The following is a 24,653-nucleotide window of genomic DNA, read 5'->3' on the forward strand; positions in this document are numbered from 1 at the left end:
TCGACTCCCTTTCCTTGGCAGCTGCACAGCGGTACGCCTCGTAAATGAGGGCCAGACAGAGCATGTACTCCAGTGGATTGCAAGCGCTGCATCAAGTAGCCTCTGCACCTCATACTCCATCTTAACATCACACACAGTACAGTCCTCAAAGATGGCACCTCAATTACCCTTGTTTCCCCTGTGTCACAACTCGCCAACTGACTGTGATAAACAACAGATGGATGAGTCTACAAAGCTGTTCACACAGTCTTCCTTGGGCATCAGAGGTCTGCTCCAAAGATTCACAGAATCCAGAGGAGAAAAGCATCTGCACCGATGGCCAAAATTTTTTCATGGTGGATCCAGAGCCAGAGGAAATAGGGTCCGAGAAGAATCCAGACCTTTGTTACCAGACGTTAACCCCCTGTGGTGATGATCCTGACGAGACTCAGATACAGTCATATGTAAAAGTTTGGGCACCCCTATTAATGTTATCCTTTTTTCTTTATAACAATTTTGGTTTTTGCAACAGGTATTTCAGTTTCACATATCTAATAACTGATGAACTCAGTTATATTTCTGGATTCAAATGAGGTTTATTGTGCTAACAGAAAATGTGCAATCTGCATTTAAACAAAATTTGACTGGTGCAAAAGTATGGGCACCCTTATCATTTTCTTGATTTGAACACTCCTAACTACTTTTTTCTGACTTCCTGAAGAACTAAATTGGTTTTGTAACCTCATTGAGCTTTGAACTTCATAGCCAGGTGTATCAAATCATGAGAAAAGGTATTTAAAGTGGCCACTTGCAAGTAGTTCTCCTATTTGATTCTCCTATGAAGAGTGGCATCATGGGCTCCTCAAAACAACTCCCAAATGATCTGAAAACAAAGATTATTCAACATAGCTTTTCAGGGGAAGGATACAAAAAGTTGTCTCAGAGATTTAACCTGTCAGTTTCCACTGTGAGGAACATAGTAAGGAAATGGAAGAACACAGGTACAGTTCTTGTTAAGCCCAGAAGTGGCAGGCCAAGAAAAATATCAGAAAGGCAGAGAAGAAGAATGGTAAGGACAATCCACAGACCACCTCCAAAGACCTGCAGCATCATCTTGCTGCAGATGGTGTCACTGTGCATCGGTCAACAATACAGCGCATGCATAATGCCTTTTTGTATGACCAAACAACTCAATCTTTGTTTCATCAGTCCACATCAGACCTTCTTCCAAAATGTAACTGGCTTGTTCTAATGTGCTTTTGCATACCTCAGGCGACTCTGTTTGTGGCGTGCTTGCAGAAACGGCTTCTTTCGCATCACTCTCCCATACAGCTTCTCCTTGTGCAAAGTGCGCTGTATTGTTGACCGATGCACAGTGACACCATCTGCAGCAAGATGATGCTGCAGGTCTTTGGAGGTGGTCTGTGGATTGTCCTTGACTGTTCTCACCATTCTTCTTCTCTGCCTTTCTGATATTTTTCTTGGCCTGCCACTTCTGGGCTTAACAAGAACTGTACCTGTGTTCTTCCATTTCCTTACTATGTTCCTCACAGTGGAAACTGACAGGTTAAATCTCTGAGACAACTTTTTGTATCCTTCCCCTGAAAAACTATGCTGAATAATTTTTGTTTTCAGATCATTTGAGAGTTGTTTTGAGGAGCCCATGATGCCACTCTTCATAGGAGAATCAAATAGGAGAACTACTTGCAAGTGGCCACCTTAAATACCTTTTCTCATGATTTGATACACCTGGCTATGAAGTTCAAAGCTCAATGAGGTTACAAAACCAATTTAGTGCTTCAGGAAGTCAGTAAAAAGTAGTTAGGAGTGTTCAAATCAAGAAAATGATAAGGGTGCCCATACTTTTGCACCGGTCAAATTTTGTTTAAATGCAGATTGCACATTTTCTGTTAGTACAATAAACCTCATTTGAATCCAGAAATATAACTGAGTCCATCAGTTATTAGATATATGAAACTGAAATAGCTGTTGCAAAAAACAAAATTGTTATAAAGAAAAAAGGTTAACATTAATAGGGGTGCCCAAACTTTTACATATGACTGTACCTGTGGCGCACATGGACTGTACTGTGTTATCGGCACAGGAAGAGGAGGAGGGAGACTCTTAGGGCGAGGAGTGGGAGAACAGAGACTAAGAGGTTGTAGATCCCACTTGGTGTGAACCCAGAGGTACGCAGCTGAGTAACTCAGCAGAGAACGTGGAGTAGGAAGACGAGGTTATGTTGCGTCTTCCTGCACAGACACGAAGTGATGCAACCACGACAAGCACTGCATCATCAGCCACAACTCTGGCTGTGGCCAGCAGCGGTTGTGAGGTTGCAGTTCGCAGGGGTGGTAAGGGTTGCCTAGCCTGGGCCTTTTTTGAGACCACAAAAAATGGCCCAACTCTCATTATCTGCTAATTTTGCAAAAAAATGATTCAGTAGAGGAAAAAAAAATGCAATAATTTGACTTCTACATGCATGAACTGGCACATGCGCGATCAACATTCTTTAGTCTGGGAATCTCACTGCGCTAAAATGTGGACTAGCGGGCCTTGCCAACCACCGGCCATCCCATCAACCACATCTGCTGCCTCTTGCTCCTCCATCACCTTGGCAAGTGTTCTCACACAGATCTCTGGCTGAAGAACCTTGACTTGCTTACTATCTACACTCGGGGTGAGTGAGAGCCCGTCGCTGTCTTTGTTTCACTGAGCACACCACGTTTTTATCAATCCACCATGACATCTCTTCCTGCACAGCACTCATAGTCCAGCAGTTTGTCTTGTTCACCCAACTCCATCCTCTCTCAGCACAGCAGCCAGCTGCTGGCCACAGAAATTATGCCTTTCTGCCTGGTGGATACAGTTTCCGAAAGTTGATGGCCGTCGCAATACCCCTTTACCAGTTACCCAGTAGTCATTACTTCTCTAAGAAAGCTTTGCCTTTGCTACACCAGTATGTTACAGACATCACCCATTCCTTGACAACATCTGTCTGCCAAGATGCATTTCACCGCTGACAACTGGATGAGCAAACATGGCCAGGGGCAGTACATCTTTCTGACCGGGCACTTGGTGGCTGTGGGGGGTAAGAGGCTGTTCCACAAGTCTTGGAATACCCAAGGCTTGCGGGACAAACCTCTGTATGTAACAAATCCTCCACTGCTTCTGCCTACTCCACGTCCTCTAGGGCCTCCACCTGCACCCTCAACCTCTCCCTTAATGAGAGACGCGTTGCAATAGTGCAGAGAGAATCCCCCCCCACCTCTGTACTGCACAGCCAGGGCTCAAAGCAATTAGGCAGTATTTAAATATTCCTGGGAGATCGCAGTCACACAGCTCAAGAGTTGTGGACAGCTATCCAAGCCGAGTTTGAGCAATGGCTGTCTCCACTGAACCTGGAGCCAGGGAATGCCGTGTGCGATAACTGTGCTAACCTGGTGGTATCCTTATGCAAGGGCAACCTCACACACGTGCCTTCTATGATTAACATCCTCAACCTGATGGTACAGCATTTCTCCGCCATTGTCCGGCCTGGATACGCTGCTGCAGAAAGCACAGTCACTATCTGCTCACTTCCACCATTCACTCCCCGCAGGTCATTGACTTGCATCACTATAGAGGTCTTTCGGCTTACCGTTTAACTGTTTGATATGAGATGTGCTGACATAGTGGAATTCCACTCTCCACATGTTGTAGTGACTGGCAGCAGTGATGAGGCCTGGTGCAAATGTCCTTTTGAATAGCCTGGGCTTAAGAAGTACGGATGTGGTGCAAATCAGGTTTGTGGAATGGACACAGATGAAGGACCTCTGCACCCTTCTGCACAATTTTGAAATGGTTACTAAGATGGTTAGCGCTAACAGACGTCATCAGCACCACTATTCCAGTCATCTACATGCTGGAGCACACTTTAAATAGTCTTAAAATTATCCGTGAGAGGAGGTGTTGGTCCCAGAGGAAGAGATGGAAGCAGAGGAGAATGTGGAAGGGATAACAATGTCTAAGTTCCAGACTGTCGTCGCACAAGCGTGTGCCACGGGAGGGTGGAATACAGTGATCGAGGGTGGATCATGGTAACAGACAAATTGTTAGTGAAGATGCTGGAGCCGAGGAACAAATGGAGGATGAAGGGGAAAAGGTGGTGGGCACGCAAGTCAAGAGATGAAGAGGATGTGGTTGTTGGGGGGGGGGGGGGGACAGACAGAGGGAGGAAGCAAGCTTGAGTGCCAACACACCATGGACTTGAACCTCATGGAAGCGCCTGACACGAGCGCATTCTTGCTGCATTATTAGCAGCATGATACCCGTATTGTTAGGATTAGAAATAGTGCTGACTAATGGGTTGCCACTGTTAGATCCACGGTACAAAAGTAAATTTTGCCAGATGCTTCCCCCCTGGAAAGGAGCGCGTACATGCTAGAGTATTGAAACATGCTTGCAGAGAATCTTAAAAGTGGTTTTCCCCAAGACAGCAGTGAGGCACACAGTGTGCATCGTACTTATAGACTTCTAATCCCAGTAATGTTGAGTCGGCAACGCAGAAACAGCAGCAGCACTGTAAGTGGCAGAAGCAATTTCTGTGAGTCGTTTCACACATTTTTTTCGACCAGCCCGTGCACCAGCAGAACAGATACAAGTCTGACGCGTTGTGAACGACTAGAGGGGATTGTGCAAGAGTATCTCAAGCTCAATATCAATGCCATCGGGGAATTTGGACCCTTTTGCATTTTGGTCTTCAAAAATGGAAGAGTGGCTCTCCTGTCACACCTTGGAGGTTTTGTCATGCCCAGTAGTCAGCTTTCTCTCAGAACGTGTCTTCAGCGTTCCTGGTGGCTTCCTGATGGATAAGTGCATCCGGCTGTCCCCTGAAAATGTAGACTGTCTAACTTTCATCACGATGAACAAGTCATGTATCTCCAATGACTTTTACACCCCAGTCACAGTCTGTGCAGACTAGGCGATGGTGTAGTTTTTAGTGTGCTGCATTGATCTCGTGTTATTGCAGTCTGTGACAATTTTGTTGTGGTTTCTGTGCCTGCTGTTGCTACTGTTACTAACAATTTTTTGAAATGTGGAGTTGGGTCTCCATCTGGTGGGTTGCCTGTAGTGGAAGGGATATCAGAGGCCTATTATACTATTTCGTCTCTGGGGAAATTGATGGCACTTTACTAGTGTGTGCCAATTAGATTTTTAAAATGTGGAGACTCCAACTTGGGTCTTCTTCATGTGTGTTGGCTGTAGCAGTATGGCTCCTAGTCCGGCAGGCCTACACTTACTTTCAGTCAACTGCCTGTGTTACTATCCTTAAATGCTTATAACAATAGTAGTCTACGAAACTGATATTTGTGCCACCTGAGTGTGGCTGAACAGTTTGAGCTGTTGCATGAGGTATCAGGCCTCCCAGCACAGCAGGCCTACATCGGTCCCTCATCCACCTCATCTTAACTTAAACTTAAATTAAAAACTATAAAGGCCGGTCCAGACCCTTGATACCACATGCATGTCCCATGGCTGACTGCTGTTGTGCCATGATCAAATTTGCACTGTGGGTCAAGTGATGCCACTTTTCTTGGTGTCTGCCTCTAATTTTTTAAAATGTTTGGACACCAAGCTGGGTCTCTTCATGTGTGTTGCCTGAATTTGGCAGGCCTCTCAGAGCACCAAGCCTACACCTGTCACTCATCCACATGTTACTGATCAATGTTTCAGCTTGAAATGCTGGTCCAAGCCCTGTCCCATGCTGCACAATAATACTATTTGTACTCTGGGTCAATTGTCACTTTTCCTCATGTCTGCTCTAATTTCAGCTGTTTTGACAGCTATTTGCCCCCCCCCCCCCCCCCCCCCCCGAAGGTATTATGTATGCGCTTGGTATTGCTTCCCAGTGAATTCAGTGGGGTTTGGGTGTGTTTGATGAACTGTTTGGCTATAATGTTTGGGAAACATTGAGGCGTTTGCTGAACCGAACCTTATAAAGTTCACTCATCTCTACTGAACACGGCGGCTGGTAAGGGGCAGAGAATATGGATTAGAGATATTACTCCAGCTCTGAAATAAAGAAAAAAACACGCTGGAATGGTGCTTTAAGCTGGATTTACACTGCACAATTATCATGAAAGAGTTCCTAAAGCCGGGGTCACACTTGCGAGTGTGATGCGTGAAACTCGCACAGGTCTCTTGTCTCAATACCCGGCAGTCGGGGCAGAAGAGTGTGCGGCTACATAGAAATACATGCAGCCGCACACTCCGGTCTGAGTGATGGCGGCAGGGCCGGGTATTAAGGCAAGAGACTTGTGCGAGTTTCTCGCATCACACTGGTGTGACCCCGGCCTACAAGAGCTCATATCATGATAATTGTGCAGTCTAAATAGGTACAGGCTGATGATCATTGGTGTTTTGTTTGTTGGGCAAAATGATTTTTTTTGCGTGCTTAAAAATCATGGTTCGTGGCAGCACAACGTTCTATATAATCCAGGACATGTAATGACGATAACAATGGCAGTCCATGCGTACTTATCGATCGATTACTGATCAATGTATGTACATCTGAAGCAGCCGACCTGTATTAAGAGACTATTAGATGTTTTAAAGGACTCTATTAGCACAGAATGACTGTTCAAACCAGGAAAAATATTCAGAATTGAGAGTCCTCAGTGGTTGATTCTCAATTCTGAATATTTTTCTATCTACTGGCTAAAGGACCTGTCACACTAAGAGATATCCCTAGCAATATCGCTATAAAGCCCCCGTTACACACTGCGATATCGCAAGCAATATCGCTGTAAAGTCACCAATTTTGTGACGTTGCAGCGATATTGCTACATGTGATACTTGCCTCCGACCGGCTCCCCCGCTGGTTATCGCTGATCGCGCGAGAAGCTCCTGGACCATTCCTCGTTGGCCGCTTCCTATGGCGCCGACGAGCGACGCGTGGAGCCGGGCGGGAGGACGTCAGGATCGCCGCGTCTGACAGGTAAGTAGTGCTCCCCGACCACCGCTATGTCGCTGGTGAGATCTGCCTGTGTGGCAGCTCACTAGCGACCACCTAGCGATCCTGACCGCGTCATATCGCTAGTCGGGATCGCTGGTGCATCGCTAGGTGTAACGGTACCCTAACTTGTGACGTTATAGCGATATCGCTATGTGTGATACTTGCCTACAACCCGCTCCCCCGCTGGTTATCGCTGATCGCGCGAGAACAGGCTGGACTGTTTCTCGTCGTCAGCTTCCTGCTGTGACGACGAGCGATGCGTGGAGCTTGGCGGGAGGACGCAGGATCGCCTAGTGTGACAGGTAAGTAGCGACCCCCGTCCCCAGCGATGTCGCTGGTGAGATCTGCCTGTGTGGCAGCTCACTAGCAACCACTTAGCGATGCACCAGTGATCCTGACCGCGTCATATCGCTGGTACATCGCTAAGTGTGACAGTACCTTAACACGGTACAAAGATATACATCTTTCCTGTTCAAACCAGGTACAGGCGTTCAGTGCATCCTTGGCACAGACAAACATTAAAGTGCACCTTCTTACATACTTGTTTTCCATCTATCTCTGCCCTTCTCGAGCTCCATAAAGCCAGAGCTGTCAATTAAAGAAGAGGAGGGTGAAGAAAGAGGGAAAACAAGAAGGTGGGAGAGTGTAGGGAACTGTTGTGCTGACAGACTGGTGTAAACCCGGCCATAGACTAACTTATACATAGCCAGTCTTATCTTGTTGAGATTTTTGTAGGATTTACAGTAGAAGGATTCAGTTGGATTCATAGACGTGGATTATATGTATTTATCATTTATTAACAAGTTTTACTTCTCCCCACCACAGCCCTAATAATGACCTTCCAAACTTTTTTATAGGTGCGACTGTTGATATTTATTATGTGACAAAAATGCTGCTACCCGGGAAATAATACATGTCCCACATTTCCTAATCAATACGCAGCAGATACATTCTGCTTCCTGATCATTTCCACCACAGAAATCAGTGTCAGCCCTGGAGATGGAAATTGGAGCATACAGAAGGCTATTGTGCACATCACTCAAGAGGGCAATCAAACTGTCTAAAGCCGGGTCACTGCAACCACTGAGTACAGCAGGTAAGAGAGGAAGGCAGGATCACATTAATACTTACTCTTGAAGAGTCTGACGCCAATCTCTAACCACCCTTTTTACTTAATAAATAAGAGCGGGTAGCCCCAGATTGGTGATTTTATTAAAAGCAATTTAGTGTCAAAAGCGCTCATCAGTGCTCCTAATGTCACCCAAAATGGGCCCGTCCTGCAGATCGGGAACCCACAACACTACATGGCCAGCATTGCAATTAGAGAGCTAGATACTTCTCTCTTTGCAGTAGTAAGTACACGTGAGCGCTGGATTAGGGGAAAGTAAAGCTAGCTAATAGATGGTCTACACCATGTTCCAAATAATTATGAAAATCATAATAGTGTCATAAAGATGTACTTTTTTTTTACATTTTCAAATAAGCTTATGGATGGTTTGTGTGTCAGGGCTCTTTGTATCACTGAAAACAATCAAACACCTGAGATAATTAGTTTGCCAGGTGAACCCAATTAAAGGAAAACTAATTAAAAAGAACATTACACAATATTAAGCAGGCCTCAGGTTTCAAGCAATATGGGAAAGAAAAGGGATCTCTCTGCTGCTCAAAAGTGTCAAATACTACAATACCTTGGACAAAATATGAAAACATTAGATAATCACGCTTACGTTTTCGTAAAATATCATACTCTTAAGGCCCCTTCACATTAACGATGCACCAGTGATCCCGACCACGATACGACCCGGTCAGGATCGCTGGTGCATCGCTAAATGGTCACTAGTGAGCTGCCACACAGGCAGATCTCACAGCGATGCAGCGGTCGTTACTTACCTTTCCAACGTGGCGATCCTGACGGCCTCCCGCCCGCGTCGCTCGTCAGCAGGAAGCGCCCGACGAGAAATGGAGCTGCGCGATCAGCGACAGACAGCGGGGGAGCTGGTTGGAGGTAAGTATCACACATAGCGATATCGCTGCTGTGTCACCAAATCGGTGACGCTTTAGCGATATTGCTATGTGTAAAACCCCCTTTAAGAGATTTGTGGCTGATACAGAGCACATACAGGTTCGTACAGATAAAGGCATAGTATTGTCTGTGCACACTGTACGGTGACGTTGTTTCACTTCCTAATGATGAGACAATTAAGATCCACAGACTCCTGCATGAGCTTTTTTCTCTTACAAGCCATGTATGAGTATGAAGCCGCAATCCCATGGCCATAGTAAGATTTTTTACAAGTTACATGGAGTTATAATATGGAACCTGTAGCAGTCCATGACCCCTACCCCAGCTCTATATGTGTATCCATCTGAAATCATAGGCATAAAGAGGCTCTTTCGGTTAGATTCAATATGAATTCTAAAGATGAAAAAAAAAACTGTACCACATTTCATCAGATGCTATATTATGAAGTTATTGTATTGGAGAATAGCTCTGTAATATGAGACCACCCAGCGTGCCTTGCTTTACTCTCTGCCGTGTTCATGAGGACTCCTGCTGTATTCATGTAATGTAATGTTATGTAGGGAATAGGATTTTAAAGAGAAGCTGCCATTAGGTGAACCATAGGCAACATGAGGGTATGTGCACACATAGTTTTTTTGTCTCTGCGGATTTTGTAGAGAAAACCGCAGGAAATCCGCAGGACAAAGTACTGCGGTTTTACACCTCATAATGGATGAGGTGTAAAACTGCAGCGTTTCTGCACCAAACAATTGACATGCTGCGTTTTGAAAACCGCGGAAAAAACGCAGCATGTGCACAGCTTTTTTTTATTTCCATAGGAAATAAAGGTACTGTACAACGCAGCAGAATCTGCTGCGTTTCTGCAGAGCCAAAAACGCTGCAGAAACCGCAAAGTGTGCACATACCCTGAATCAGACACTGGTTACATTATTGCAGTCAGGTGTGGTTTAACTTTCTTGATAAATTGGGGCCATTCTCTCCCAAATTTTTAGAGACGGCAGTTTCACTAAAGGGGTTATCCAGAGCTTTTTTTTTTTTTTTTTTATACAATGGGCTACCGCCCTGTTATGCCATCGCCTATCTTTGCCAGCTTACAGAGATCACGGACCACTCTTGCAGCTTCCGATGACATCACGTTGACAAAGCAGCTGGATCTAAGCCGGCGCTGAATAGAACAGGCAGGTAGTTAGCAAGTATCTGCATGTTAGATCTTAGGCCCAATAGCAGAAATATAAACTGGTCCTGGATAACCCTTTTACAAAGGCTCTTTGCCTCTTAATGAATCTTGTGCACACCATTTAGTCAGATGCTCATCTCCAGGACTCCAGTCTGACATAAGGCATGCCGCAGCATTGGGGATTAGACGAGCTGTAGAACTCTGTCCACAACCTGCCCATCTTGGGGGAACTGGGCAAAATTGATGATAGAAAAACAAAAGTCTCAAAATGTTAATATTTTTCAAAGCATTTTTTAATACTTCTCTCTGCCCCACTCCATTTGGTGGTTGCTGTGTTTACATAGAATGAAAAGAAAAGCACTCCCAGCCTTCCTATGAAAAAATTGGGGGTATGCAATTTGGTAGACCATAGTCTCGATCTTTTATTTTCGCGCATGTGGCTAAATGAACATCCTATTGGTTCTTAAAATGACCTGCCTGTTCTTCCCAGTGCCGATCTCTGCTGGCTCAGAGCAGATCTATGGCTTTCACTGACATGTTAATGGAGCAGCTGCTTCTCTTTCGCTATGCTGATTGACAGCCAGTTCCCCACAGTTTGGCAGCCAGCTGACAATCAGCATAACGTCTCCAGAGATGCCCCGTTGACAGACACAATTCTCCATGCAGAACAAGCAGGTAGTTAGCAACTATCTTGCCTGTTTATTCTTAGCCCTATAGCAAAGATGATAAAAGTCATGGATAAACCCCTTTAATGAAGGCTGCACTGAAATGTAACCAAAATATCGCATCATTTCTGAATACAATGGATTTATTAATTAGAGGAGGGTTGCTTCATTCTTCACCTACACAATAGGAAGATGAAGAGATTTGGAGAAGAGGGCATGTGATCAATTTGTGCCCTTTTTTGGTGTTTATCATTTTCACCTTATTCTTTTAATTTGCATCTTTTTGTAAAGTCTATTTTACGTGCTTTCATGTTTGTGATTGTCGGCAGGGTTTGAAGATTGTTTTGGATGATTCATCAATTGCAATGTTTTAAAAAAGTAGACAAATGTTGAATAGTCCCCTCCAGAGTGATTTTATGCATCCTTGTTTGCACCTTCTCATCCTCCACCCACAAATGTTACAACATTTTAGCAGAACACACATTTTGCTTAAAAAAAAAAGTCAAAACTGGTAAAAATAGGAAAGTCACTTTAAAAAGAAAACCCATAATCCCTGGCTGGCTTTTACCCAGCTTCAATTGTGCAGTCAGTGTCTGATTTGTGGCCTGTGGTTTGGGTATCATTAATCTGATGGCAGGTTCCTTGCTAAGAATTTCAGTCCCACGGTTGAAAACTTCAGTTTTCAGGGAACCCATGACGATTTTGATTGGGGAAACAGTGGCCTTGATTAATCAAAGCTTTTACTTCAATAAGTGGCATAAAAGTTTTGACAAGCCACAAAATTTGGACAGAGCTGGGGTAGGACGGGGGTATGATACCACAGCTCATCTAATTCATGACCAGTCTGGAGTGAGATTTCTGGTGTGGCCAACGCCACTCGTCATACGCTCCAGATTCATGACGAGGCATGCACCGCTTCATGAATCAAAAGCATCTGACTCCACCATTCCCCCTTACCAAGACCATTGATTCATCAATACCAGTGATTTTCTCGTGCCTTATCTTGTTACCAAACCGCACCATTGTATGGATAACTGAATCTTATGTGAAGCCTTGTCGATGGCACATGCTGCTGGTTACAGATGCACCAATTCTTCCACTCAAACTGCAGACACCATACACGTTGCACAAAGTTGTATGAAACCCGATTATTCAAATTTATTAACATTGAGACTTTTTTTTCTTTTCTTCGGTAAAGATGCTGTTATTAGTAGGCTGAGTTTTATGTTGTATTTTTTTTTTTTAATATAGCTTTTTTCTCATTTTTATTAACAAATAGAAAACATACTGTATACAACGGAGCAAACTCCTAACAGCACTAATGTATACACAAGGTAAAAATGATTTCCTTATCCAACATTAGAGAGACAGCGGTCAGATCAGTCCCCAGCCAAATACATTATGTAATACAATTTTAAGGGTTCTCCACCACCTTTATTTCTTTCATCAGCCCTCAGTTATAACTTTTAGTAATACAGAGTACCGTTCATAAGTACACTTTTTTGTTTTTCTTTTACTTTTTTTCTGGGACATGTTTAGTAGAAGTTCTGAAATGCTGCACATTATAACAAAAATGTTATCGTGTTCTAGCCAGAAGCTAATCGTTATGTGGCACCCTTCTGAAATTCACCTAAAAACTAATATAACTCAGTAAAAGAAAATATATCCTTCAGGTCATCCTACATTTTTGAACAAATATATACTGTTTTATTCAGCAACCTCTGGTACCACCACACCTCTTCTACCCATCTCTCGCACCAGGCGAGCTGTGCCAAATGGATGCTGGCTCAAAAAAAAAAAAGTTGAGTATATAATGTAAAAATCTAAAGAACTGGGCAATGTCGATTTAACTTGGTCCCTCATTGTCCAACCTTTGTGCTAAAGTCAGTGATTATGCGCTGTAGATTTTTATCGGCTCCTGTGCAATTACACTTCAGATGAGATGAGAAACATCAAGAACACCGGTCCACAAACCAGCCACCCTAAGTAATTTCTTCATTTGGGATAATCTGCTTAATTCTTCAGTGTCTCCATGTACTGTCAGCTTTTCTGTGAGTGCTCGCTCATCTCCCAGGTCGTTGTAGTAATAATTAGAATGTGCTTATTGAGCCATCAAGGACCTGTCCCCTCTTCTCTGGGAGCTCGGCACACAGCACTGAAGTTCCTGCAGTTGGAATGACATTTTCTTTAAAGGAATCTTTTCCCTTAGCGCTATCATTATTTTAAAGAATAAAAAAATTATAATAATAAAATGAACTGAAAAAAAAAAACGGCTTCCCTACAGGAATACCAGACTTAAAATAAGAAAAGTATTCTAAAAAAAATGATTAAAAATAATAGAAAAACAAATTACTTCTTTTCCTGTGTGCCATACATGGGACCAGAGAAGCAAGACCTGTATGGAAGGGAACAAGGAATGAATTGTGCTGAAATCCCAAGCAAGTCTTGCAAAAGCTTTGCATTATCTCATGATGAGGTGGGAACAGCGTCTGGAGAAGGAGGGCTCGACACAGGGTGACGAGTCCAATGCCATAGTCCCTGGACGCATATTACTCCCAGCTCGGCCAGTGGGTAAGCGGTAGTTATGTTGCATAGTGGTCAAAGCTGCCTAGGTACTCCAATGCAGCTCTGTAACACAGCTGATACTGGTCCTGGCGAGAAAGAGAAAAGATTCAGAAAAGATTCACACAAGCATAGTTCAGCATTTTCTGGACCATATTTCAGCTGCAAGACCAGCAGTTTTGGGACCTAAACGAACAGCATCATATACGTCCATAACGCTGTTTATATGGGTCGCAAGACACGCAATTGGGTCAAGAATTGCAGCCATAATACAAATAGCCATCATCTCACTGACTGTCTCCATCAATTCTGTGCACAATTGAACATGGGCTGGCTTTGTTACATATCTGACACAACTTACTACTATACACTTGAGTCTTGTAGCATAAAAAAGTTTGAATACACAATCTTTATCCATATGTCTTATTATACATCATTTAGATTTCCTGTTTGTTTTATTTTAATCGGAGTAAAATGATCTAATGGCTAAAAAAGAGTGGCCAGCAGGACCCAAACCATGTACAATCCAATAGCTTCACTTATGAAGTTTAAAACTGGGAGGTATTTATTAGTTCAGAATAAAAATTAAACTCTAAAAACACATTCAGTAGTAGGTGCAAGTTCCTCACCTCTGTCTGTACCATAGCCGGTCGCTGTGTTCTTAGAGTCTTCACAGTCTGGAACATGTCCACCACTCCTTCATACCTCATCCGCTCCAGGACAATGCTGAGCGTGATGAAGACTCCAGTTCGGCCCACGCCGGCACTGTCATAGACACTGCATGTTAATACTCTCTTTAGGATAACACCGTCTAAATATAACTTGCCGGTTTTGCTGTGGATTTGCCGTAGATTTAATTTATCTAATTTGATGTTGGTAACATCTGTAATGCAAATCCACTGAAGGTATGTGCACACGATCTGGAAATGGCAGCTTTTTGGACGCAGCTCATGTTCGCTGCACCCAAAGCCCTGCCGGCTATTGAACGCAGGTGAATCCGCATGTGTTCACTGAAACATGCGGATTCACCGCATTCAATACATCGTATGGGTGAAATTGCTCTTGCAGAGGCTCGCGTCTCAGCAAGAGAAATTGACATGGAATGGGCTGGAGAGACGCACCGCATGTTCGTCTCCACGGGTGAGCCATGGGCGTCTGTGGACGCATAGTGGGCATGGGATTTCTTAAAATCCCCTATGCTGTAACATCTGGACACTGCGGGTTGGATGCTGCACAAGTGTACAACATCAAACCCGCAGTGTTTACTGATCGTCTGCACATACCTTGAAAGACTTGTAATATCAGCAATGACCTGCAGCTTAACTGACCTTGTGCATGTTACCCAAGACTACATTCAAAAGGGTCATATTTTCAGCTGGAAAAACCTACCACACATTGCTTGGTGAAACCACTGCAAATTGCAGAGTTGAAGTTGTGTTGCCATACATTTCACAATCTGCACTGCAATGTATGAGACCCTCAGTGAAAATCTGCAGTGTAAATTACCATATATCAGTGCGGATTTTTATCTACAGACTGTGGATGATATTTAATAAAATCTCATCCATAATTCTGCCACCCATAATACACTGTGGCATTTCCGGCCAGTAAAGCCACAGCTTATACACTATATATGAGCACACCCTAACTATGAGGATGCATTAACGTGTCTGTTTTTCACGTACAAGTGATAGCCATGGTTTTCCACAGATAGCACTCATACCTCTGATAGTCTATGGAGCCATTCACATGTCCATGATTTTTCGCAGTCTGCAAAAAAAATCAGAGACATATCCGATTTTGATCCGAGGGTTGGATAAAAATCAGCAATGCAAGTGAATGGGTCCATGAAAAAAAAAAAAAAATGTAGCACACTCTGAGGACATCCCAGTTGGGCCAGATTTTCATAGATGGTCTGAAAGTAGAAGGTGGAGCAACTTTTTTTTTCTCCATGTATAAGAAAAACTGACCACAGTCATAATAAGTTTGTTTTTCTTGTAGGGATAAATATGGATGTCTGAATGAGGCCTTACTCTGTGCTTCTTGTATGAAAATATAATGCACCTGAAATCCAGAATATATGTACCTGCAGTGAACAGTTATCGGTCCATCCTGTCCAAACTGCTCCTTGGTCTTATGTACTTGTCCAATAAAGTCGATGAAGCCTTCTCCTGTTTTTGGCACTCCTTGCTCTGGCCAGTCTGTGAACTGAAACTGTCTGATTGTCCGAGACTGTCCATCCTAAAGTCAGAAAACCGTAAGTAAATAAGTTTTTTTTAAAAAAAAAACCCACTAACTTGAGTTACCTACTTTTCTGTTAATAATTATGAGCCTCACCCTTGCATCTGTCACTTTGAACTCGCGCAGGATGTACTGAGGCATGTTATACTCAGCCATGGGGTCCACCACAAAATACTGGTACCGCGCAGAGCGTTCTGCAGGCCAGTACTGATGACACTTCTCCTGCAGAGAGTAATATATATGTATGTAGTCATGTGGAATTTTACAGCTTAGTCTATGACCCCAGAAATAGCAAGACAATCATAAAAATGTATTCTTCTGTTATTATAGATGAACAAACAAGTGATGAGAGACTGAAATCAGGAAAACATTTACCCTAAGTAATGTTTCAGGAAAAGCAGCAAGGTCCTAAGGCCATTTCAGATCCATATTAACTTTAACCTCATTTTAGTTCCCCTTGGATCTATCAAAGCTGTTCCTTACCCGTCCCATCTCACGCAGCTTCGTCAGCATCACCACAATAGTAGAATTATGCTCCCACAGCATGCGCCAGAAATCCTCAGTGGTCTCTGCCAGGGGTCCCTGAGTAGCAATGTACCCTTTCTGTTGCCTGCAAAATATTGTGCAGAAATAACAGATGAGGCTGAGAGTCAGCGTATGTCCACCAGACCCAACAGCTGTGGCCATTATGCGGAGATCAAGGACATTTCTGTTTTATGAGCAGTGAATGAACTGCATCTATTTAAGTTAAACACCCACAGCATCTCTCACTACTGAGGAAATATTACCTGTAGCCATCAATGAAGCTGGCGTTAATGTAGTCTGACCCCTCAACTCCACGTATTGGCTGAAGACAAACACGACTCATCTCGTATGGCATTATATTCACTAGCCGATTCTTAAATTTGTTGCATGGTAGGTTGGCACTGATAAATCGGGAGGTGTGAGCCTTCGAGTTAGCCAAAAGCTTTAAAAAAATATATATATATATTTTACCAACTGAACAGTATTTGTATAGTTAACAGACCATTAGAAAAAGGTGAGGGATACAGCAAAAGTGTTGTATATGCAGACTTTTTTAAAACATTACAGAACTATTATTACTCCCCTGCTGTTGCTACATGGGACATAAGACAATGGCTTTGTCACCTGTGAGGTTTCATCTGACAGCAAAGAGTTAATCTGAATTCACAAATTTGTTATTATTTGGTGGATGCTGGGGCCGCATTTCCCAGCCTGACCTCTGGTTTCCTGACCTGAACGAATAGCCTCATAGGCATATGTGAGGCTGATAATTTGGGTCAGGCGATCTACAGTCAGGCCAGGAATTGCAGCCTGAGCAGGAGCTGTATAATGCGGACCTGTGAACTCAGCCTTAGGCTTGATACCAGAGGGCCATCTCGCACCTTCCTGGACATAAACTCCATAACCTCTACTCTTGCTGAAAATAACCAGATAAAAAAATGAACATAAATGCTCTGATTCTTTTAGTTTCAATGTCAGTCAGTGTTTCTGTAGAGGTAACTGCATACCTTAAACTCTAGCTCCATGGAGGTGACAGTCTCTCCTGGAGGGACCTGAGACAGTTTCTGGATATGTGCATACAGGCTGCGTGCCGGCACTTCTGTGTTACCGCACATCACTGCTTCTAATAAAGCCTCGTGGATGAAGATGTACTGGTCCTCAGTCTGTACCATGTAATTACGTTGAGAGCGCATGCAGGTCACATGACCGTAGATGTCTACTGTCTTCTCCAGCTTCACTCTCTCTAGCATGGCATCAATGACTATAAAACATCCCGTTCTGCCCACACCAGCACTGCCAAGAGGAGAGAGACCATCAGTCTGTAGGCACAAGCCACCAACAATAAAGATGTAAAGGGAATCTGGCAGCTTATTCATGCTGCCCGAACCAGGAGTTCACAGAATCACAGTCTGGCTCTGTCATGTCAGCCAAGTATCTTTTAACGCTTTGGCTGACAGGGGACCATGTGGCTCAGATGACTAGTCCAAGAGGCAAGTCCCCAGCAGCTCCACACCACCCCAACTCCCCTTTAGTGATAGGTGTCTTTTCACTTGTGTTTATAGGGAGAGACCGGTCACTCATGGGAGTGGGCTGAGGACCAGTCTCTTGTACTAGTCACCTGAGCCACATGGTTCTCTAAATCTGTTTTCTATGAAACACAGAAGCACTTCAGAGTAAAACATACTTGGCTAAAATAACCGAGCCAATGTCTTGTTCAGGCAGCAGGAATCACATGTCAGGTTTACATTAATGACATTTATATATTATCTATAATCCGGACACCAATTGGCTTCTACTCTGTGGGTTTTTTGCCTTCCCCAGGATCAACAAGGCAGAACAGCTGCACTAAAAATAGGCTGAACTAGATGGACATAAGGTCTTCCTTCAGCCTTCAAAACTATGTTACTATGTTACCACACAAAAAAGAGGGAACGGTTAGGCAATTATTATACAGAGACATATATTTTTGTATTATGGTTTTTGGTAATTTTGTGTTACCTATGAAACCACAAGCCATTCTCCATTTGTAAACGGTGCAGGAATAAGGTAAAATAGAAATGAAGTTTTGAAATGAACGGATGCAGGTAATTGCAGTAAGTGTCTGTGACTGACATTATTATTATTATTTAGCTTTATATATCTAATGTTGTTTGTGATTAGGGTTCTGTAGTGGAGCTGAGAAATAGATTTAGATGGTTTTCTGGTTCATGTTCAGATCCTCTTCAGTAGACAAGAACTCCATTTGCTGACGGAAGTATACATGGATGTATTGCCGCTTTTCCTGCCTCTCTGTTAATGGGGCCGTATACGGGCTGCTGACACTCAATGTAAATGAAGCACTTTTCCTACTGATATAAATGGATAATTACTAGAACTTGTCCCTTACCTGCAGTGAACAACCATGGGACCAGCATCTGTGGGGTTACAAGCTTTAACTCTTCGTAAGAAAGCTAGAATGGGTGTGGGATATTCTGGGACCCCATGGTCCGGCCACGCCATGAACTGGAATTGGCGGATTTCTCGCTTTTCACAGGAGCCATTCTGTATGGATTTGAGAGAGTCTCATTTTTACGAACTTACCACAGGTATAACAATACTATGGATTATCGTCAGTATGGGGCACTCAATCCATGAGCAAATTTACAGGGTCCCAGAAAATAACAGTTTACGAGACTAACTAGCAATCTAACTGCCCAAAACAACAAATCAAAAATACACACAAATTCTCAGCTTTAACTATGAATATTATATAAGGTTTATATAAGGTGGTCTGTATTATAGTTGATTGGTTCTGCAATTCGAGACCTGCAGTGCACTAGATAGGTATCCAAAATCAAGTTTCACTCAGCATCACTATCTGCATTTGTTTCTCTCATTAAAGTCAGCGCACCGTAAAATTATATTATAATTGAAAATTAAATTAAAACATTAGACTCTTAATTTACTTGTCTACCTTCTACCGCATTGTGCGGTCTTATCTCTCTCTAGGGAGAAAAAGCAAGAGGGTGTTGAGCAGGTTGTCAGGGAAAGGGTGGATCCAATCTGTGACCTGTTCTGTTTGTTAGTTATAGAACAAGACCCCAAATAGCCTATTATACAGGGAATATTCAGGACGACTCACCTTGTAGAGGGCAAATGTCCTCACTGTATATGTGGCAAGTTCTACAGTGTCTAGTAAGGTAACCTGGATCATTCCATAAGTCTCTGTGCCACGGCTTGGCCAGTACTGGTCACACTTTACCTGTGGATTAAATAACATTATACCATAAAACACATCCGTACATCAATGTCAGACTGTAAGGTAGTAGTCTCCTAATTTTAAAGACATCAAATCACAAATCTACAATATGTATGAAAATTCAGTGACATGTCATTAGTCCTGCACATGGAGTTCCAGAAATCCTGATAATCCAGCAGGGAACTACCTCTAACACATCACCTTGACTGTGTCAAGGATGCCAGATTATCAGAATTGTACAGTAATTCCAAGTTAGCTGTGGCTTAAAGTGTCCAGCGTCAGTCAAATACCTGCCCAAACCTCCCATGTCTGTATTTTACTATGAGGAAAGGGATGTGGTCATGGCATCTAAATGCTATACATGATATATAATTGATGTATTTAATTATAGATAAAATGTGCTAATTTATCATGGATGTAGTTCTACTAAATAACTATCATTAGCAGCAAAGAGCAGCATGTTTGTAAACCAGGCACAGCATATTCCCTCTGTATGATGTCTGACCCTAGATTTTTCCTCCAGACGAGTCATCATGACGATGGTGGTTGTCCTCTGCTCCCACACCATGCGCCAGAAATCACTGAGTGTCTCAGGTAGTGGCCCTTGTGTGGCAATATAAGCGTTCTGTTTCCTGTAACCATCTATGTAGTTGCCATTGATGTAATCACTGCCAGGAACACCTGAGAAAAGATTAGAAAGCTTTAGAATTGGCAAGGCAGACTACTATGAAATTGTATAGTGGGTAACTTGTGGTCTTACCATCAACTGAGGTGAGGATGACACGGGAGTGGTCATATGCTATAACATTTGCATAACGATTCTTTGGTTTGTTCACCTCCAGGTTAGAATGCTCCCATGTGAACTGCTGACCAGGGTCAATGGACTAAATTACAAAAGAAATAATCCAAATTGAACTAAAAAAAAAAATGTAATGGCAGCTTTACAACTACGTATACAATATGCAGATCTCACCTCATATTCCTGGGAGAACTTGAGTCCATCATTGGCCTTCAAGCGGTCAAAGGTCTCAGCGAGGTCATTGATTGAGATCGGTGGATGTTCCCTCATACCTGAGGGGATAGAAAGAAAACATTAGAAACAAAGAATTCCTGCCATGCAGATGACAATGGAGATGGACAGTGCAGCCAGACAGATTGGCAGAGCCATAAACACGCAGCATGCTGCAGAACCCTGAGAGAAGCGGCATTATACATCTGAATGTTGGCATGCTCTGCAGCCCATGGCGCCTTGAAAATCCACACCACAGACTTTAATGCAGTAATGCGGTGCAGTGAAGAAGACAGAGGGAAAAAAAGGGAGATAACCAATGCCTGGAAATGAAGTGAGTGAATGTAGACAGAAATGCCTTTGATCAATGATAAAGACAGTCAAGACATACCAAGTATATGACATAATATTCAATCTCACGGGAATATGGAGGGAATAGGAAGAGCAACTTCATAGGGTTAAAACCATAAAAAAATGCAACTTTGGAAGAGTTTAGAGTTTGTTGTGATTAAAGGAAGATTTCCATCTCATATGCACAATAGATATGAGAATCGTCAAGGAATTGGGTCAGAGAGGACAGGAATATTAAACATTACAATAGTCAAATATACTGTCTCAGAAGGGTGTGATCCAAGCTCCAGACTGATCCAGTAGCTGTCCCTGCTCTAGTACCTCTCCTAACACCCTGTCATATCACTACTCTACATCTTCCCCCACTGATTGATTTTCTCAACAACAGAGGCAAAATTCAGGATACGCAGAGAACAAAACAAAAGGCAGTGCCCAGCTGAGGAGGAGTATGACATGGGGTGAAGAGAATGTGAAGGAAATTGAAAGAAAGCAAGAGCTGGCAATGAGTAGGGCATGAGGGGAGTGAAAACTTTGCTAAATGGTTATGGTAAATTGTCAAACTAACTTGAAATATTCGGATAACTGGGGACACTGGAACCTGCAAGGAAAACAAAAGCGGCAAAAGAACAGAATGCAATTAGAGGGACGGCTGAAATGGGAGTGAGGGTCTGTTTGGTACTGGATCTAATATATGTAGTTAAAACAGGTTGGGAGTAGGGGTGCTCATCCACCATTTTTGTAGCAGTGGGTAAGATATACACTCCACATGAGTAAGATCATAACTATGAACATAGGTGAAGTAGAACAAGGAGGGCTTAGATGAAACACAGGCTGCACTGGAAACCATTATTGTTCCAATTGGGTGCACTGTTTGTGAGGCATCTCCTGACTGGATCGATATACCCTCCATGTACTCTCCTAGAAAGAATGATCAGTATTGGAGCTCTCCTATGGCGGAGACCTTGTTCTCCTGTTACCATCTCTAGCAATAAGATTGTCATCTGAAGATGTTACCTACTACAGATTTCATATCAGGAAGCAGAAAAGATAGCACTATCCCTGACATTAATACAATCTTAGCTTGGACAAAAGTTGGCAGATACAGCCGACTATCTGATGTGTATGGGGGCCTCTCGACTCTACCCCAACAGATATCAGATGAAAAGGATTGGGCAGATGGAATTTCAAGGCAAGATTCCTTTTTTTTTTTCAAAGATAAGTCACTGCCAGATGTGTCTTTTTCCTCTTTACCCATTGAAAACACACAAAATGCTCTACTGAGCACTCATGTCTATGAGGGAGTTGGGAGAGATCGATGACTGCCTTCCTGCCATTTGGCCAATAGCTGTTTCATGCGTATATTCAGCTTTAGAGGACAAAGGGGAACATTTTAAAATAACCAAAAAGAGGCATCCTGCTCTAGGGAAGGAGTCAGAGCTCGAGGGTCAGTAACCACACTGGTATTAGTTTACATCAAAACGGCTCTGATGAAATTTTTTACATCCAGGAATAAAAAAAATACATCGATGGAGGGAGAAGAGGGTATGCAGCCAACGTAAAAAAAAAAATTGCCTCAATTTATAATTGAGGTAACAATCTTAGCATCTGTGAATAGCTCCATGTAGTCAGAGAAAGTGCTCACTGCTCATATTTCCAGCTGCCAATTCCATGGGTGCAAGATGGATCAGTTCATTGTTATGAATCTTTTTTGTTGAATCATTGTAAAAAAATCGTAACATTTTTCCCCTCACAACTGAAGATGATGATGGGAAAGTAAAATGGAAAGTTTTGAAAATACAGAGGACATAAGTACCTGGAGTTTGGTAGTTCAGGCGCCTCAGTTCCACTGGATCAGAGGAATGTCCCAAGAGGGATTCTTTGACTCCTGGTGTTTGATCCTCTTTATTAGAGGGAGAGTTGGTTCTTTTTCTATAAAGAAATAAGATCTTGTGTTCAAAATAGAAAACTGTTAAGAAATGTAAAAAAAAAGAAACAAAACTGCAGTTCTCTTTCCAGTCTTTATGCTGTAAAATTCTTCTACCTTAGTATTTGTTAATAAGGAAATTCTGTTATGAGCCTTGTTTGCGGCACAAAATTTTGACAATGTAGAAACTCACAAAACAGTAGTGATTAATAATTCAGAGATTAAAAAAAGGAACAATAGTAAAAATAATGGTAGTAGTTTATGTTTGTCTCCCTTAATACTTACTGCACTAACCAGTAAATCTTAATTTTTTTTTCATATAAAGGATCCAGAATATTTGGTAATCCAGTGATTATTGTTGAATTAGACATTTGTGTTTACAGGCAAAAAGGCTATTTTTAACCCCTTAGTGACAGAGACAATTTTGACCTCAGTGAACAGGCCAAATTTTTTGAAATTTGTCACTTTGTTGTAATAACTCTGTAACGCTTCAATAGATCCCACTGATTCTGAAAGTTTTTTTAGTGACATATTGTTCTTCACAATACTGGTAAAATTTGCTTGATATGATTAGCGTTTATTTGTCAAAATATAGGGAATTTCATGAAAATGTTGCAATTTTAAAACTTTTAATTCTTATACCCTTAAACCAGAGTTATGTCACACGAAAATAACATTTCCCACATGTCTAATTTACATCTGCATCATTTTTTAAACATTTTTTTTTTTGTTAGGAAGTTAGAAGGCTTAAAAGTTGATCAGCAATTTCTCATTTTTCCAACAAAATTTACAAAACTGTTCTTTTAGGGACCACCTCACATTTGAAGTGACTTTGAGGGGCCTATATAACAGAAAATACCCAAAAGTGACACCATTCAAAACCACATTCAAGAAGTTTATTAACTCTTCAGGTGCTTCACAGAAACTAACGCAATATGGAAGGAAAAAAATTTACTTTTTTTTCACAAAAATTTTACTTTAACCCAAAATGTTTTATTTTCACAATTGTAACAGGAGAAAATGAACTCAATAGGGGGCTTTGTGTGCTTGTTTTTAATCTATTTTTTGGTGTGTGTTTTCTATGACTAACTGAATAAAGAATTTCATATTGTTGTATATTTTGGTGATCCCTGGTGTGTAGTACGTCTCTTTTTCTTGTCTTCATACAATTTCCTTGACATACTCCAGGTTTGCATCCCATTGTTTATATAGATTTGATGGTGCTCTCCATCCCCCCTTCCTTTGAACCCAATAGTTGTCAATTTCTCATGAGTACGCAGATACCCCATTTATGTGGGGGAAAACTAGTGTTTGGGCGCATGGCAGCGCTCAAAAGAGAAGGAGCACAAATTGACTTTTTGAATGCAAAAATGACTGGAATCGAGAGTGAACGCATATATATCCTGCTGGCAGGTGCTCAATTACACGACGCGTGTGTCCGGTCTCCTGCCCCGGAAATTGCATCACCACCGGCAACAACGTGGCGCCGCGCATATTGCATATTCACTCTGCACAGTCACTGTTTTTAGGATCTATTCCCCCCTTAGATATATTACTGAAATTGCGGCTCTAGTGCACATGTCTGCGGTGTGCGCCCGTGGAGCATTGCTGAGGCGCATTAGTGACGCTTGTGTTTCAGTGATGTCTTAGTGACGTCTTCTGATGCGCGGCGCCACGTTGTCGCCGGTGGTGATGCAATTTCCGGGGCAGGAGACCGGACACACGCGCCGTGTAATTGAGCACCTGCCAGCAGGATATATAACCCGGTCCCTCACACAACACATCACGGCACCTTGAGAAAGAGGCGAAACGCGCGTCGGTGGTGGCGCTGCTTATTGTCCTGGTGGAGTTCAATATGGGTAAGCACTATTGTGTGGGATAGTGGGAGTTTCTTCAGGATGCGCACCTGTTATGATCTCTCTGTACTTTTTAATCCCTAATATATGGCCCATATCCATCATA

The 24,653-nt window shown here is 42.6% G+C and overlaps 1 protein-coding gene and 1 long non-coding RNA gene across 17 annotated transcripts in view; one reads left to right on the forward strand and one right to left on the reverse strand.

Annotated features, from left to right (window-relative positions):
• LOC141048676 (uncharacterized) overlaps positions 1-15,569 on the forward strand; it is a 63,202-nt gene extending 47,633 nt beyond the window's left edge. Inside the window, exons 1-2 of one of the 2 annotated variants that reach the window (XR_012220108.1) lie at positions 7,891-8,072; positions 15,405-15,569. This is a non-coding gene — a long non-coding RNA (uncharacterized lncRNA). Of the gene's footprint in view, positions 1-7,890; positions 8,073-15,404 lie in introns of those variants that run through there. The other variant, XR_012220109.1, reaches the window with a different exon arrangement.
• The window catches only part of PTPRF (protein tyrosine phosphatase receptor type F), a 1,130,165-nt gene continuing 1,117,486 nt past the window's right edge, over positions 11,975-24,653 (reverse strand). For 10 of the 15 annotated variants that reach the window (XM_073544479.1, XM_073544478.1, XM_073544484.1 and 7 more), the window contains 14 exons: positions 22,581-22,696; positions 21,333-21,365; positions 20,381-20,478; positions 20,168-20,291; positions 19,913-20,088; positions 19,291-19,410; positions 18,556-18,710; positions 17,177-17,462; positions 16,433-16,611; positions 16,128-16,254; positions 15,741-15,866; positions 15,490-15,644; positions 14,033-14,168; positions 11,975-13,492 (listed from right to left, as the gene is read on the reverse strand). In XM_073544479.1, the coding sequence (XP_073400580.1) occupies positions 13,424-13,492; positions 14,033-14,168; positions 15,490-15,644; positions 15,741-15,866; positions 16,128-16,254; positions 16,433-16,611; positions 17,177-17,462; positions 18,556-18,710; positions 19,291-19,410; positions 19,913-20,088; positions 20,168-20,291; positions 20,381-20,478; positions 21,333-21,365; positions 22,581-22,696 (1,900 nt within the window). In that variant the 3' untranslated portion in view covers positions 11,975-13,423. The remainder of the gene's footprint in view (positions 13,493-14,032; positions 14,169-15,489; positions 15,645-15,740; positions 15,867-16,127; positions 16,255-16,432; positions 16,612-17,176; positions 17,463-18,555; positions 18,711-19,290; positions 19,411-19,912; positions 20,089-20,167; positions 20,292-20,380; positions 20,479-21,332; positions 21,366-22,580; positions 22,697-24,653) is intronic. The other 5 variants (XM_073544488.1, XM_073544486.1, XM_073544487.1 and 2 more) reach the window with 1 other exon arrangement.

Source organism: Dendrobates tinctorius, unplaced genomic scaffold (genome assembly GCF_039654945.1).
Source record: "Dendrobates tinctorius isolate UK_male_01 unplaced genomic scaffold, ASM3965494v1 ptg000138l, whole genome shotgun sequence".
NCBI lineage: Eukaryota > Metazoa > Chordata > Amphibia > Anura > Dendrobatidae > Dendrobates > Dendrobates tinctorius.